At 37.5% G+C, this 17,167-nt stretch overlaps 1 protein-coding gene and 1 long non-coding RNA gene across 2 annotated transcripts; both read right to left on the bottom strand.

Annotated features, from left to right (window-relative positions):
- Nucleotides 1–10,692: 10,692 nt before the first annotated feature.
- Nucleotides 10,693–12,193, bottom strand: LOC113750606. Its single transcript, XR_003464660.1, has 2 exons — nt 11,517–12,193; nt 10,693–11,099 (listed from the first exon to the last, which is right to left on the bottom strand). It is a non-coding gene; the product is annotated as an uncharacterized LOC113750606 (long non-coding RNA).
- A 931-nt stretch (nt 12,194–13,124) lies between these two features.
- Nucleotides 13,125–16,418, bottom strand: LOC113750600 (ETHYLENE INSENSITIVE 3-like 3 protein). Its single transcript, XM_027294562.1, has 4 exons — nt 16,335–16,418; nt 16,145–16,206; nt 13,682–15,673; nt 13,125–13,589 (listed from the first exon to the last, which is right to left on the bottom strand). The coding sequence occupies exons 1-3, from the start codon at nt 16,353–16,355 to the stop codon at nt 13,714–13,716; spliced, it is 2,043 nt and encodes a 680-aa protein (XP_027150363.1). The 5' UTR covers nt 16,356–16,418; the 3' UTR covers nt 13,125–13,589; nt 13,682–13,713.
- Nucleotides 16,419–17,167: the final 749 nt, after the last annotated feature.

Here is a 17,167-nt window from a genome sequence, read left to right as displayed (position 1 = left end):
GGGGCGGTCTTCTCTTTGGATAGGGACAGTTGCTCAGGCCCGGACGGGTTCCCAGGGTCCTTTTATCAGGCTTGTTGGGATATTATAGGAGGGGACCTCTCAGATGCAGTCGCGGATTTCTTTGTTGGTGCTGATCTCCCGTGTGGAATTTCGGCCACTTTGTTGGCCTTGATTCCTAAACAGTCGGCCCCTAAGACCTTTGCCGATTTTAGGCCGATTAGTCTCTGTAATTTCTCGAACAAGATTATTTCCAAGATTCTTGCGGCTCGGCTGGAAAAAGTTCTACCCCGACTCATTTCCCCTCAGCAAAGTGGTTTTGTTAAGGGAAGGGCCATTTCTGATAACATTCTGCTTGCTCAGGAGATGATTTCTAGGATTGGGAGAAAGGCCCGGGGTTCTAATGTGGTTTTGAAACTGGACATGGCCAAGGCCTATGACAGGGTATCGTGGATGTTTCTGCTATCTGTTATGTGGAAATTCGGGTTTGGTGAGGTTTGGTTGGACATGGTTTGGCGTTTGGTTTCCTCCTGTCATTTTCAGTGTTGATCAATGGTGGTCCGGTCGGGTTTTTCAGGTCCACTAGGGGTTTGCGGCAGGGTGATCCGCTGTCTCCAGCGCTTTTCATCATTATGGCGGAGTTCCTGTCCCGCGGTCTGGAGTCTCTTCCGCTCTCTAGTGGTTTCATCCCTTATTCGGTTCCTTCGGGAGGATCCCCCCCTGTGCATCTGGGGTATGCGGACGACGTTATAGTCTTTTGCAATGGGGGGCGGGCTTCGGTGCGGAAGGTCATAGGTGTTTTAACTGATTATCAGCGAGTGTCTGGTCAGCTGGTTAATGCCTCGAAGAGTTGTTGTTTACTCTCTAAGAAGGTTTCTGGTCTTCGCAGTCGGAGGGTTGCGGAGGAAACGGGTTTTGCTCGTAAGTCTTTGCCTATCACGTATTTGGGGTGCCCCTTGTATGAGGGTCGGCGATCTAAGTCCTTGTTTGCTGGGATCATAGATAAAGTTCAGGCTCGTTTGCTGTCCTGGCAGAATCGGTGGCTTTCCATGGGGGCGCGGCTGATTCTTATTCGGCATGTGCTTACGTCCATTCCAGTTCACTTGCTTGCAGTCTTGGAGCCCACTCGAGGGGCAATTTGGGAGATTGAGAGGATGTTTGCGCAGTTTTTTTGGGGGGATAACCATTTTCACTGGTGTGGTTGGTCTAAGGTGTGTTTCCCTGTGGAGGAGGGGGGCCTAGGGGTTAGATCTTTGCAGTCTATTTCTAAGGCCTTCTCTTGTAAATTGTGGTGGCGCTTTCGTCAACAGGACTCTCTGTGGGCGAGGTTTATGTCTAGTTTGTACCTTCGGGGAGGTCATCCTAATCAGGTAGTGGTTGGTCCGTCGCGTTCGGCGATCTGTCGGCGGTTGTTCCAAGTTCGTGAGCAGATGGAATTACAGATCCGTTGGGACGTTTCTCTGGGAGATTGTTATTTCTGGTGGGATAATTGGAGTGGTTTGGGCCCCCTTGGCTGGCGGTTTCCAGACCTTTCTTCCGACCAGAAGGTTAGTGACTTTTGTGTTCAGAGGAGTTGGGACTGGGTTCGTCTCTCGTCTTTCCTTCATACGGAGATTTTGGAGGTGATGGGGGAGACTTTTATGTGGTTTGGGGATCTGCCAGATCAGCCCTGTTGGCAGTTGGCATCCTCGGGCTCTTTCTCCACGGCCTCGGCTTACCAGCTGGTCCGTCGGGCTGGAGTGAAGTCTCTGGTCTTCCAGTCGCTGTGGGATTCCTCCATTCCACTTAAGGTTTCTTGTTTTGCATGGCGTTTGTTTTCCGGTAGGTTGCCTTTGGATGATGTGTTACGTACTCGGTGCCGGTTTGCGGGGCCCTCCCAGTGCCCGTTGTGCTTGGCTGCTCAAGAGACGGCTGATCATTTGTTTTCCTCCTGCCTGGTGGCCCAGGCTGTCTGGTCATTTTTTGAGTGTCGGTTGGGGATTCTGATGGCTTCTTGCGGCTATCGGACTAGATGTATGACCTGGTGGTCTCAACCTGTGAGTAAGATGTCGATTCGGTGGTTGTACAGGATTTTGTCATTGATCATTCTTTGGTTTTTGTGGAAGGCTTCGAATAAATGGCGCTTCGATGGCATTAAGTGGTCTGTCCAAACCTTGTGCTACTCTATATCTCATGAGCTTTGGCTTATTTGTTCTGTCAAGTTTCCTGGGCGTTCACTTCCGCCTGAATTTGGGGGACTTGTGTCCGTCATCTCGGGGATCCAGCGCCCCTTAAGTTCTACTTTGGTTAGTTAGGAATTCCCGCAGAATGGGTTTGTCAAGCTTAATACTGACGGGTCCTCCTCATCTACGGCCGGTGCTAGTGGTATTGGTGGGATTCTCCGACGGTCCGATGGATCGTTCCTTGGAGCGTTTGCGGCCAAGTTACCGCTGGTGGACTCTTTGCAGGCGGAGGCGTATGCAATGCTTCATGGACTCCAACTGTGCCAGCAGATGGGTTTCTCCATGGTCCAAGTTGAGTCTGACTCGCAGGTTTTGGTTCGTGTGGTGGCAGGGAGTTTTTCGATTCCGTGGGCGGTACGGCCGCTGATTAGAGTGATTCGAGCAAATTTGCCGTTGGGGGTTCGTCTTTCCCACTGTTTCCGGGAGGCGAATACGGTGGCTGACTCTCTGGCTGCTGTGGGCGTTGCTTGTAGCGGGCACTTGGATTATCCCACTTTGTCTTCTCTTCCACGCTTGTCTAGGTCCCTCTTTGTTTTAGATAGGGAGCAGGTTCCCAATTTCCGTTTCTCGCTTCGAAGATAGGTTTTGCTCGTTGGCTTTTTGTTTTTGTGCTTTAGCTCCTTGTTCTTTGGTTGTTTCTTAATAAAAGGGCGTAGTGCCCGTCTGCCAGATATGATTGGCAGTTAAAAAAAAAAAAAAAGTATCAGGCCAAAAGGTCCGCATCTTCTTTCAAAGTATTTTCTCAATTTTATTTTTTTTTAATTTAGTATTCAGATGTGATATTTAGATATTTGTAAATTTATGTAATGCATTGTGGCATTTTTTTATATTATTAAGTATATGATTACTTTGTATTACTAGTCACTTATCTAAGTTTTAGTTTGAAAATATATAGTAATTATTTGGATACATTTTAATGATAAAAAATGTAATTAATTTATTCCATGTATCTCAATTATGTTGGTTAAAATGATTTTAGGTAAATTAATTAGAAAAGGCAAAAAAAAGGTTTACTTACAAGTTCCACTTAGTTAAACAAAAAAATTGAAGTGGTCAAATTGTGAGAGTATAAATTATCTTGTATAATTAAACTTCATCGAAAAAATTTAATATATTTAGATAATAAAAAATAAATTTATTGTTATCTAAATAATGCATATTAAAGTGTTTAACATCACAACTATAATTATTTAACTAATGTAGGGACAGTGTAAAATAACTCTAAATCAAAACATTGGTTGGGATCATGCTACTCCAGTTGGTAATTGCAGAAAGGTTGCAAAGTGCAATTATTGTGGTAAAATTATACACGGAGAAATTATAAGGATGAAACAACATATTGAATATGTAGCAGGACAAGTAGAGGCATGTCCTGCAACTCCAAAAGAAATAAGAGAGTTTTTAGAGAAACACTTGATTCAAGGTAAGAGTGCAAGAGTTGTAATACAAAGGAAAAAAGAATCATTGCGCCAATCTATCAATCTACTGGATGAAAATGAGGATGATGACGATGATGATATCTTTGAACTTAATGAAGAATAAATGAAAGTTTTGGAAAGAAAGCAATACAAGGGAGCTATGGAAGAAAGTAGATACATGGGATTTATGGAAGAGTAATGTAGGCATTCTATATCTGGAGGTCAGTTAACTATGGATTTTATGTCTAGTATGTATATAGAAATATCTAAGAATTAATATACCATTTTTAGAGTACAAGACTTGTTTAATAAAAAAATATTACAATCTTTTATGTGCTACATTGCAGGGAGTAGCAGCTCGAGTATACCTTATAATTGTTTAGAGTACAAGATCTCTTAATAGGTTTATAAGTAATGACAGCATTATTTATTTAAATAATTAGTAACTATATATGATAATAGATAATTAGTAAATTTAATTTGATAATTGTATAGTTTATGGTATTTTCTATTTTTTGTAATTTTTCAAAATTTTTTTCAAATTTTTATGTGCTATAATATGCATATCACCCAATATCCAACTGATATGCCGATATGAACGTGGACCAATAGCGACCATGACCTGCGATGGCGAACCATGGATGCAATGGTATCATACCCAAATAGAGATAAATATGGCGAGGGTGAGAACTGTGCACTAGATATAGGAATGTGTGGCAAGGGTGTGGGCTATGCACCAAAAATTGAAAAGTGTGACACGGCGTGACCTGTGCACCAAAAGTTAGTAAGTGTGGTGTTGGCATGACTTGTGCCCCAAAAAGGAGATAACTCCTGGGCGGATGGTATGATATGTGCATCTATCATGTGTATGTGTATAGATAGAGTGAAATGCTAACTAGCCAACATGTGTCGATGGTGAGAGTCTATTGCTATGCATTACTTCCTTGGTCCGTCTTTGAGTTCGTCATGCAAGCCGTGCCTGTGCTATCTTTTCTGCTAGATGATGCCTCTGTCTGGTTAGAAATACTAAGTAACTAGTTTTTGGAACATGATATTTTGTAATGTAAGGGGGACCTGTTTTGAACCATTGTCAATTACCAATAACCATTCAGTCAAAACATTAGAGATATTGTATATATTCAAATATCACATCCACATTAGTCAATAGATGTAGATGAAAACGATCTTGTGGATTATCAAGGTCGAGTGCATCATGTGACTAGTGCCCAATGCTTTGTACAGTACCCATCTAATTTTACAAAACTGCATAAACTATTAGTAATTTGAGTTAATCATAAATAAATCAAATATTTAATAGAAAAGTTTCAGATACTCCAGCTAGCTAGAATCCCTAAGAAGCATATGTTTGAGTTGCAAATGCTGATAAATAGGAGGAGTAACATAAGGCAAATATGTACCACCTCATATGCTTGTGTGAGAGCTTGAATATATTTATAGACTCTTCCAAAATCTTAGCATTGGCACACGCATTCCAAAATCTTATCCAACCCCTATGAAATTCAAACCAATTCCTCCCTAAATATTTGACCAGATCTAGCCGATGCAGCCCATGCCAAACAGTGTTAATGGGTTCATGGATGTCTTGTCCCATCCCAAATTGATGCATAACACGGTATGCACAATGAATCTCGACAATGTGCCCGAGTATAAATGGGACATTTGCCTGCTATACATATTCTCCCAATCTCTTGTATCCAGATAGAGATGCCAGTAATCACCCCTGTACAACATCCAAATGAACGGCTAAAAGTACAAATTAAACATGCATGGATGACACTTATGACTTACAATGCAGAAAAAACTAGTTAAGTAGAAATAGTATAATACCTAGTCCATTTGTAGCAACGCAAGCTGCTCATGATAATACGACATAGCATGGCTAAGAGGTCAACTCCAGTACATTCGGCCATCCATCTCTCATCTTTAATAAAATAATCAACCTCTACAGAAGGCAATGTCTCAGGACAAATCAGTGAATTTATTCCCATGCCCAAAACTATAGTAACGAGTACGATCCACCTGTCGTCAAAGTAGTAGCATGGATGCATGACACATACGTAAGTATAAACATATCAATGTAGCAAACACCCAACTGTTCTGGCTCATTGCATCTAAATAACGTACATAATTGAAACAACTAAAACTAATAAGATTCTGGTATGAATCCACAAATAATAACCCATCCAAAAATATCATGATTTACATCCAGGTATATTTGATGAACAGTCTCATCGGGAACATTCGGGGATAGTACTCAATCGACCATACATAGATGATAGTTTCAATCGACCGTGGTTCAAATAGTATTCAATCGACCATACATGGATGATAGTTTCAATTGACCGTGGTTCAAACTGCTATCTTCTGGCTAGAAGCTTAAAATCCCCTGCATCATCTATTTACATTGTAGTGGACAACATTTACTATGGATCCGAGTAATAGTTTGGTTATTCACGCGTAGACTTCAGAGTGTCTCGATATCTTACAGAGTAACCATCACCTCAACCATAACAAAAAGGTGGAAGGTATGCGTCTCCTATCTCCAGCGCTCCACAAATGCAGTGATAAGTTCATGGTCTACTATAAGATAACTGACCAAGTAAATGTCACTAGATCTAGTTGCGTTGATATAGTGGTTAAAAAATCACTTATTACAACATCTTACATTAAGGTCTAAGCTCGCACCGTAGAATATAGTAGTGGACCTATGTTGCTACTATAGATATAAAACGGCATGCTCAATCGAACTGAGATATGAGGGTGATGTACTCAAATTATAATGTTCCATATCAAGTTCTATTAACAAAAAAATACACAAAAAATGGATGTTATATGATTAATTAATTACAACAAATAAAATGCAGGTGTATTTAGTTATATATATATAAGTGACAAAAATTAGTCAAAAAAGTACAAATAACTGTGAATACAGAAATTATCTATGTTTATTATAAGCATAACAAATGGAATGAAAGTAGCCAAAATAGAGTTACTACATAAACAGATAGCATGAGTCAAGTACATCTTAATCACATTTTTTCTAACACCCTATCTATGAAAATAATAGAAATAAGTGCAATTCGAGGCATTGTGGTCTAGCTATAAACTGTTAATAAAACGACATGATATATTCAGACTGTAAGGATCGAAGACAACCTAAGAGATGGGTGAATTAGGTTGATTAAGAAACTAATCAAGTTATGGGCATTTTTTGCTCAATATGAAATTTACCCTCTTTTCTAAGTGATCACACAATGAATGAATAATATCACTTGAGAGAAGTAGAAGAGATAAGCAATTTAAGGATCACAACATAACAATAAGTAAATGAGAAGAAAGGAATTGCAAACCAATTGACTACCAAGCTTCTCTTGAACTTGAAGATCAATTCAAACAAGCTTCTTCAAATTGATGAAATACAACCAATCTTGTGTACAAAGGAAGGCTCACTTCCTCCTTGCCCCAATCTCCACTTGGTCAAGTTAGGAAGTTTTACTATTCCTCAAGACAACCCTCACAAAGCTACATTATTGAAGTATTCACTTACAAATGAAAAGCTTACAATGAACTTCACACCACCAAGACTACAAATCTTCCTTAGAGAGTGTTTTCTCACTAAAACTACTCTTGATCTTTTGTATCTTCAGTGTGCAAAAGTTATTTGAAAATTCTGACCATGCTCTATTTATAGGAGACCAAGAAAGTGCTTCATTAATGCTTCCAACGGATAGAAAGTAGTTGAAGAGTCAACTAGCCGTTAGGAGTATCGGACGTCAGGTACATCCAAAGCATGCGTCCGACAACATGCAGTGAATTTGAAAAATCTTCTTCAATTCTATTGGACGTCTGGTACTTGCGTCCAAAAGCACACAATGAGTTAGAAGGAATATCTCAATTCTATCGGACGTCCGGTATTATTTTTGTGAGCGTCCGACAGCTTTCGTCGAGTTTAAAGGATCCTATCGGACGTCCGATGCTTGCGTCCGATCGAGGTCAGTGAGATAGGGGGAATGTCTTATTTCCTTCGGACGTTCGGTGATGGAGTTCTTCATGCGTTTGAAGTGCACAATGATTATCGGACGTTCGATCCTGTCTTCACAAGCGTCCGACAGCTTTCAGCAACCTTTGTTTCTTTCAATTGCACTTGATCTTTGAATCTGATTTGCTTCATAACTGAAAGTATATCTTGAAGAGATATTAGTATCATCCATTTGTTTTGTAAACATCAAAAGCTAGGGACTAAGATCAACACGGACATTTTCAATCCATCCCATTTCTGATTCTAGTGATTTTCGATGGTCCTAGTGTCTTTTGTTTCAACCGATCACCTATAATATTCAATCTCAAATCCATTATTCCCAATACTTAAGAGTTTCTCAGCCGATCGAAAGGACCTTCAAACGTTGCCTAGTAAGTGAAAAATGCATCATCCAGTGCAATAAGTGTCATTGAATTTATTCCCTAGTATGGCAGCCTAGCACTTAAAAAAAAAAGTTGTTACCTATCGTACACAGTTAGCACGGCAGGCATAATTTAAGAAAAGAATGGTGTCGAGCCGTATTTATCAAATTTTTTTTGGAGCAATATTACAAGGAATTAGCCCCTTTTGTTCATGGACTGGTGTCTTTTAGCACATGAATGAGGAAGCAGTTTTTATGCAGTACTAGAGTTCATCTTGAGAATTTTTTGCATCCTTTTTTGAGGTCTTTGGAGTATTCATAAATCGTGGCACTAGTGTACATTGTGGAAGATACTTCCCAATCACAATTCTATTTGTAACTTTTTAGAATGTTTAGCCTGCATATGATTGCTAATTCTCTTCAATCAATCTTTTAAAATTCCTAAATGTAGCTTGCATGATTGTCAACTTGGCAGGTTTCAAGTCTCAATTGAGTCAAACCCAAATGGATAGGAAGCAAGAGATCTACCGTTATCTAGATACAATTGGAAGCTTGAATTCTTGTCTTCTTGAAATTATTCCCCTTAGTTGATAGATCTGTCTAATTTTATTGTACGCAAGTTTGTGGTTTTATGAAGCTTCGTAGTTGGTGGTTTACTAATTTAATGGATAAGTTTGCTGGTACTATAAAACACTCCCTTGTTTGAATGGTGTATTCTTTAGCAGTACAGGTACATTTGTCAAAATGACATTGATCACATTGAAACAGCGATCCTTTTAAGACATTTTGAATTTGCTTCTCCATCCACAACATCCTTTCTTACAGATCATGAGGGTGTGAATTATATTATAACAATTTTTTTTAAAGACGTGTTATCACAAGTTAACAATCAAAGCGACTTTTTCCCATGGAACTTGCCATTTTTGCTTCTAATGAACTTGCAGTGTTGCATACCAAAAGAATTCTGAACACAATTTTAATAGTCAAAGGAAATCTTATTGTATTGTTAGTCTAAGGCAATTCCATACTTCATTATTTTAGGATTTCTTTTTAAGGGTTCATTACTAGTCTTCTTACGAAACAATTTGAGTGTTTGATCAATTGATCTAACCATAAATCGCTTGAAAGGTCACAAACGGGTACCACTATTATGGCTTGGGCTTTTTTTTTTTTTGATAACAAAACATATTTTGTTAACGGATTGCTGGAAATCGTCCAGCATCATTGATATACATCACTGCCCTAATAGCAGATAAAATATGCACTAAAATTCAAGATCTGCAATTTAACAGATACAAAAGACCTGAGAAATTAAAAATAGATTTAAAAAGTACTATTGATTTTAAAATCATATCCTCATAGAATAAATCATTGCAGCCTACTCTATACATGTTGCAATCATCAGATATGCTAATCAACAGTTGTAAGTTCCAATAAAGATGATGAGATCTATTGACATAGACCCAAATCTGAAATAAATACAGATCTGACAACCAGATTTGAAGTAAATTAAAATTTAAACAATAAAACAAGGAAAAATAACATAAAATCTCACTAAAAACTCCTAAGAGAACAAAAATTTTCACTAGGATAGGAGAAACAGAGTTCTCTCACTAAGAAAATTTAAGGGAGACTTTATTAGGAAAAGAACAAATAGAAAACCTATGGGAGGGCCTCCCGAAGAGAAAGAAATTTAGAGAAAATGAGCAACAGAGAGAAGTTGGAGAAAACGAGCAGTAGAAAGAAGTTTAAAACCTATTATGGCTTGGGCATTTAATCAATCATGTTGTGGTTATCAATAATTTGGTTGTAAATTTCACAATCTTAAAGTAAGTACCAACCACAGTTGGAAAGAAAAAGCAACAAAGAACACAACATTCCAAATATTTTTTGACCTTGAACAATATCATTTATAATCAATTCTGTTGTAACTTTTAAGATAAGAGCAACAAAAGTTGCATTACCTTCATATCACTACTTAACGCTTGTAAAGGAGACAAGAACTCTACAACTCTCAAATTCAATCTTTTCTTTCTAAAGTTCAAGATGAACAACTAAAAGATAAAAGATAGATAAAACAAAAAGTCTTCTTCAGAGTTCTGTTATTGTTTGGTTGGGGCATGAGAGATGAAGACCATTTGCTGAAGGAAACTTTGATATAATCATCTTTAATTCAGTAGGCTATTCAAAATTCAATCATCTTTAATTCAGTGGACTATTCGAAATTCAATACAATATGATCTCCTGATTCGGTGGAGCAAGTGTTCAACCAATTTATGCGATATATAATTCTCATTAGCACCTGTATCTATCAAAATATTACAGTATATTTCATTTCATGGTTAAGAAGTTTTCAAATTCATTTGAGTTTGAAGGCAGGAGAGAATATTAAGTTCAAATTTCCCAATCAATAATTCTTTCGTAAAGTCCAAATTTGAATAGGGTCTATATTTAAAAATTTTGATCCAAACTCAACAAAAGACATGATTGATATGGATTGAGTCTGAATAATACACAGATCCGTTGACATGCCTAATATAAACTACGATTCACCCTACCAAGAGCAAATTCTTTGAACCATCTTGCCCATTGATACCTAAATCAACTAAAAATAAGAAAGAAAGATGCACCAGATTAACAACCTTTGCATTTGATCAATAAGCCTTGCATCGGCCACAAAGTCCGAAAAGCGGATGCTGGCTTTGCACCCTAGCAGCATACCCTGTTCAATCTCTTTCTTGATCGAAGAAAGAAGTTAAAAAAAATGACAAAAAAAAATATATCTAAAACTAAATTACATTAGATGTCTGCAATTTTTCAGTTGGTGATAAAGAAGCCAACATAGATCGAAATATGTTAGCTGGTTTGTGATTGAGCAAGAAGTTGAACATGCATTACGATCATCAAGAAGTCATATCTGTGAAGAACCCCAGTTCGACTTGCAATAGCACAAGCTAAACCAATCTCCGCTTATTCAGCTTCCCAATATAATCTTATAAGCCCTGAGGTCCCTTATCATTTCAACTTGATGACCAGTAATCCTTCAAGCAAAACACACATAATTTTCACTTCAGTGTAATATAATATGTAGTTTATGTTTACAACAAAAAAACAAGGTTAAAAAGAGAGAGGGCACTCATGGAAAAGCTTGAACAAGAATAGCCTCTGAAAGTGAAACTGCAAACTTAAAAGAGATCCCAATTTTAAGCTCCCTCTTCCCTGACCTCTCCTCTAGCAAAAAGCAATTATCCATGTCAATGATCATAAATCTCTCCCAATTCAAACATCATATATCTCACAGCAAAAGAAGGCTTTTAACAACTAATTCAATATAATCTATTAAGAGGAATGCCTAACGGAAGAAAAAGTCATCAAGATCATAGAAATCAAAACTAAACTTTTGGCACCCTCGAAGGCAAACTCTACATGCATTCATAGAAAATCGTTGAGTGACAAACCTCTCCAGTAATTGCAAACCATCAAATGAAGGCCTTGCAATTGTTGTATTTGGGCTATGAAGAAGTTTGTCAGTGTTGCTCAAACTTGAGACACTAGAAGCAGTCCCTCATGATGCTACAGGAAAATAATAGCTCGCAGCCTCCCATTCTCACCCAGTAAACAAGAATCTTAGATCAGCAATGCTCAACAGGGGGTTAGGTGATCAAGTAATAAATTGCATAAAAGCATAAAGCCCATATTTCTAGCCTACCAATGAACACATTCTTGAGGCCAGTAATATAGCATAAACTGAACTAGTTTGGTTCAGAGGTATTGCGAATGGATGCCTGTGCCTGGAAGCACCCAGCAACTTAAGGTTATGCCCCTTTGATACCCAACATATCATGGAGTGAGCTCTTGAAGCTGCTCCCAAAATCCCGGGTGACAGCTACACAATGATATACAGACATTCATGCGCACACACACACAGACATGTGAGTGTCTGTTCATTAAGACTTCTAGCAGTCACACTTTTGAAAAGATGATGCAATGTTTGAACCCATGCACCACACTCTATCAAAATCCCAGTATAGCAGTTTAGCTCAGACAGAAAAGATTCTCGAAAGCAAAGTTCTCTCAATATTGACAGTTTTCTACATCAGGGCTCCGAGAAACAAAAGAACCACAAATAAATAAATAATGTAAGAAACAAAAATATTATAGAACTAACTATTGCAAGAAATATTTGACATTAAAATGGCAATGAGTTGGTTACAAAGAAGCTGAAGATAGATCACATCATAATAGCTGGTTGTATATCAGCGAGAGCTTGAACAAGCATTACACTCATCAAGACCTCATATCTGTGAACACCAGCCAGCTCCACTTGAATTGTAAAAAATAAATTAATCTCATCTCAATCAACTTACCAACATAATAAATAAATAAACCTTGATCCATTCTTTAAGTTCAATTTGATGACCAATAATCATTAGATAGGAACAAATATTTCACAAATAAAATGTTCTATAATGTGTAGTTCATGTTTATGAATAAAGATAAGCTATTCACCGAACAGCTTGACATAGAACATTTCAAAGGTCCCTATTATCTACATGTTAAATGAACACTGTATTGTTAACAATCAGGCCAAATACAAGCCTACCAAAATATTTGTGAGATAAATCTCTTCTCAGAACATTATAACTAAATAAATCTCTTCAAGCATCAGTTATGACTGGTCAACATAGATATGTTGTGCTATCTCTCTCACTTTGATTGAGTTCCAGATAATCACCTTGCTTAAGGAGATTTCTAACAAACCCAAGGATGTTTTTTACACAACAGCAGCATAATTTATGCCTAACAACTATTGAATAGTCAAAGAGGGCCTTGTCATAAGAAGTGAATCACTATTCAACAGCAGCAACATTGCACATATTCAGTAGAACCCAAACACTGCACTCCAATGCACCTGCCTATCGATTACAGATATAGCCTTATTGGCTAGATTTCTTCTTTTAGGATTAAGGAAACTATGAGCATTTAGAACATCTAAACATGCACCAAGTGTTGAACCGCAAAGCAAGCAAGCACATCTAATAATGAGTTTAACCATCTATATCCAGTTTCCAACAAATTCATACCCTTCAAATTCCATATTCCACTTAATGTACAACGTCCATCTTAAACTCAAAGTAACAATTAGCTATACAAAAGTACCCAGAATTCACAACTCACAAGAATAATACCAATGAGCTGTTTAACTCCTCTCTTTGTCATACTATACAAAAATCAACAAAGAAACCTTTAACATTTTGTAAAAGTCAAACAATGGAAACTAACAAACTGGAACAAATTTAGTCCCAAAAAAATTCAAGATTCAATTCAATGTCTTTGCATTTTGATGAGTCTACACAGTTTTTTTTGAGAGGGGAAATTGGGGAGGTGGTCATTGGGGGTAGGATTTCTGGCTCTGAGTTGGGGGTATGATTTCTGGCTGAGTTGGAGAAACTACATTAATAACTTACATACTTTAAACTCAGTCATACAGTACTACTCGTAGCAAGTCCAACTTCTAGACCAAAAGTCATCTGCAATAAAAGAGAAAAATCACAAAACTATCAAAATAACAAAAAATAAAACATGGAAAAAACTATATGTGAAACAAAAAAGGATCACTTACACTTTAATAGCTGAATCAAGAGAGTTTCTTGCTTAGGAGGCTAGGTATTCAATCAAGTCATCATCAAGCAAGTAGTCATCATATGGTGGACCATCCATTGATAAGAAAGGATAATCAGGTGACAGGCTATTCAGTGGAGGTATGAAATGATTCTGAACAGGTGCATTTTGCTCATTTTCAAATCTGTCTTTCAAATAGTGATCAAAATCTCCACCTGTTACTTCATTCCCAATTCTTTGTATAATTGGTACATTAACTTCACGATTCTCTATCCTAGGCTGTAATTCGTTGAATGCCACCACAGATTGATGCCCATCACGATTTAGACCAATATCCACATGTGGGGTGTAAAAATGATATTGATGGGCCTGAGGCATACCAGAATTATGAACCCCTGGTAGTAAAGGAGTGCTCTGAGGATGAGGATCATGCTGCAAAGGATGAGGACCATGTTGCAAAAGAGCATTTTGGGGCCTATTCTGAAAACTAGGATCTTGAGGTCCATAGTGCACTCCTGAATTTGGGACTCCATCATGCAACTCAGAAAATTCAGGTATATTATGTAGTTGAAAATCTTGAGCCTCCTGATGCGATCCAGAATCATAAGGTACAAGTTCGAGATTTTGAGCTGATTGGTGAAGTAAGGACTTGTTGCTTGCAAAAGTATTTTCTCCACCTATGTCATTGGCAGATGGAAGAGTGGAGATGTGATTAAGTTCAGCTACAGGTAAATGAGATTGACTCTCTGCATCATTCTCTATAGGGCTCATTGCTGTTGTTCTATTATTTTCTGACTTGTAGCCAGGGTACTCTACACCTGTGTGGTTGATGTCAGGCACCATATCTTTTGGCACATCGTGACGGTGCTCATTTACAGATTGGGAAACCAGCATATTTTCATTGTTTGATCTTGTACGTTTCTTTTTTTTAGGCCGCACCTCTCTTTGTTCTTTTTCTTGAACAGACTGAGGAACAACCTTTAATGGTGCCATATCTAATTGCTGGTTTCTCCTGTTATCTTTAGATGAGACACAATCAGTTCCATCAGTGCCATCTACATCATAGTCACTGTCACTGCTAACTGAAGGTTTCTTTCTTTGACCACGACCTCTCCAAGGTGCCTCACTAATACTAGATGAACCATTCTCACTGCTTGGCTGCTGCATGAGGGCTTCCTCTCTGCTAAGAACATTCAACCAAATCAAGCTTTCCTTAGCAGTCATCTTATCCTGCAAGCACTTTGATTGTCGTACAAGCCTCCTGATTTTGGCTATATCAGGTGACATATGCTTTATAACTGCAGTAAGAACACCAACTTTCCACATCTTCTTCAAATCATGTGGCTTCTTATAAGGAGGGGTATGACCCTTTGGTAGCCCTAATCTTATCCACCATTCCTCATTTCCTGATGGCCACCAAGGCGGTGGAACACCCTTCTCCAAAGGATATTTCCGCTGTGGTGGGTCACAATGCTGCATTAAAGATGACAATAGTGATCCTAGAGTTGCATCCTGCAAATCTTGCAGAATGCTTTGTGAGTTTCCATTCTGATTACCAACTCCCTCTACCTTGACACGACACTCAGCTTCATATTTATCTATCGCAGCAGGCCCATTCTTATCAAATTTCACCTTCTCCTTCCACCAAGCCCTAATATTATCTGAAGCACCACTAACTGGCTTACCCTTTTCAGGAATAATCCCATACACGAATCCACGAGCCTGGCAAACTTCCATCAGCTTCAACATGTACTTCAAAATCCCATCTTGAGCTCTAGACATCTTCTTCCGCCTAGCTTGATCAGTCGTTTGCTTTGACTTTTGCTTCTCCGCAGCCTGCTGTGCTGCTATCTTCTGCCTCTCTTTGAGCCTCTTAAGCTTAATTCGGTCCTTCCACATCCGCCTTTCCAATTCTTCTGGTTCAATCTCCTCATCGCTGACATCTTTTTCTGCCATATTCTCACACCTTATATCATCCACTTCAATATCCGAACTGTTTTCAACAGCAAATCATACATTCTCACCATCAACATCAACCCAAGAAAAATGAAGAAAAGGAAATCCAACAAATATCAATACACTCCCAGCCCTTCGTATCTTTATCACGAAAACATTTTAAAAAATTACAAACAACACCTCCGTGAAAACTCTATCACCAAACCCACGAACAAAGCATAAAGGCTCTGATTTAAGAAACTAAACGCTTCCAGAAATGATTGGAGAAAAAAATTAAATAATTACAGGGTAATCATTTACTCTCAATCTCGCAAACATAAATCAAAACTTAACAAAATCTAGAAAACCCATCAGAATTAAAGGGCTAAAACATCAAGAAAATTAGAATTTACATCAAGTAAAGTTATCGAGCGACCAAAATCCCCAATTCTCCCAATCAAATACAACTTTCAATGAATAAAAAAACAAAAGATAAAAAATTTAAACAAAAAGATGGTGGGAATCTGACCTGATATCAACTCCAATATCTTCCATAACGCCTATAAATAATGAATGCTCACCAGAAAAACCCTGAAAATTTCTGAGTTTTTGTCAATTTTCTACTTTATTCCTGAAAAAAAAGCCAGATATACGATAATAGCAGTAACAATTGGCAGGGAATAAAAGAAAATTATTAAGTATAAATAATACTATCGTACAAAACTCCTCTCTTTATTCATGTGCGGGTTCGAGAGAGAAAGAGACGGACGGGGGAGGAAGAAGGATGGCGCAGAATCAGAGGATGACGGGTCAAAATTGATGAGAAAAAGACAAAAAATAATGAAAATTATAAATAAATATTGAATGAGAGTGCGTGAGTGCGTTGAGAGAAAGGGGGCGGCTAAAAGTTAGAACATAGCCAAAGGTGGAAAAGAAATTTAAAAAAGAAAGAAAATATAAAAAAAAGGAAGGTGAATATTGAATAAAATAATAGGTGTAATATTCTAACCGAAAATATAGGGTTGGGGATTTGGGAATTTGGATTGTACTTTGAGATGTCTTTTTTCTTTCTCTTTTTGTTTTTTGTTTGAAAAGACACATTTGACTTGCCATTCATTTGGATTTGCTATTTTTATGTGTTTTTAAAATATATTACGATTAATAGTTATATAAAAAAAAATTTAAGATTTTTTAATTTATTTTTGTTTATATATTACTATAGTATTGTATTTATAAAACTTGTTTTTGAAAAACAGTCCAATTCAAACGAATTGGGGTGATCTATTAGCCTTGAATAGTTTGTTTGTAGAACATTCTTCCCTTCAAAGTTTGTATATTTTTGGAAATTTCTATTACAATAAGAGGTAACTAAAAGTAAAGTTTGGTACAAATTTTAGTGTGACTAATTTTCCTTTCCTATGTTTCCTAATTTTGGTACGAAAAGATGATATGATAGTAAGTGCTACATTTTTAAAAAATATATAAGATTAATTAGAAAAAGTATATAAATGCAAGAGAATTAATTAGGAAAAGTGTGAATATATACGGTAGA

Source organism: Coffea eugenioides, chromosome 1, assembly GCF_003713205.1.
Source record: "Coffea eugenioides isolate CCC68of chromosome 1, Ceug_1.0, whole genome shotgun sequence".
NCBI lineage: Eukaryota > Viridiplantae > Streptophyta > Magnoliopsida > Gentianales > Rubiaceae > Coffea > Coffea eugenioides.
This window is presented reverse-complemented; position numbering and strand designations above follow the sequence as displayed.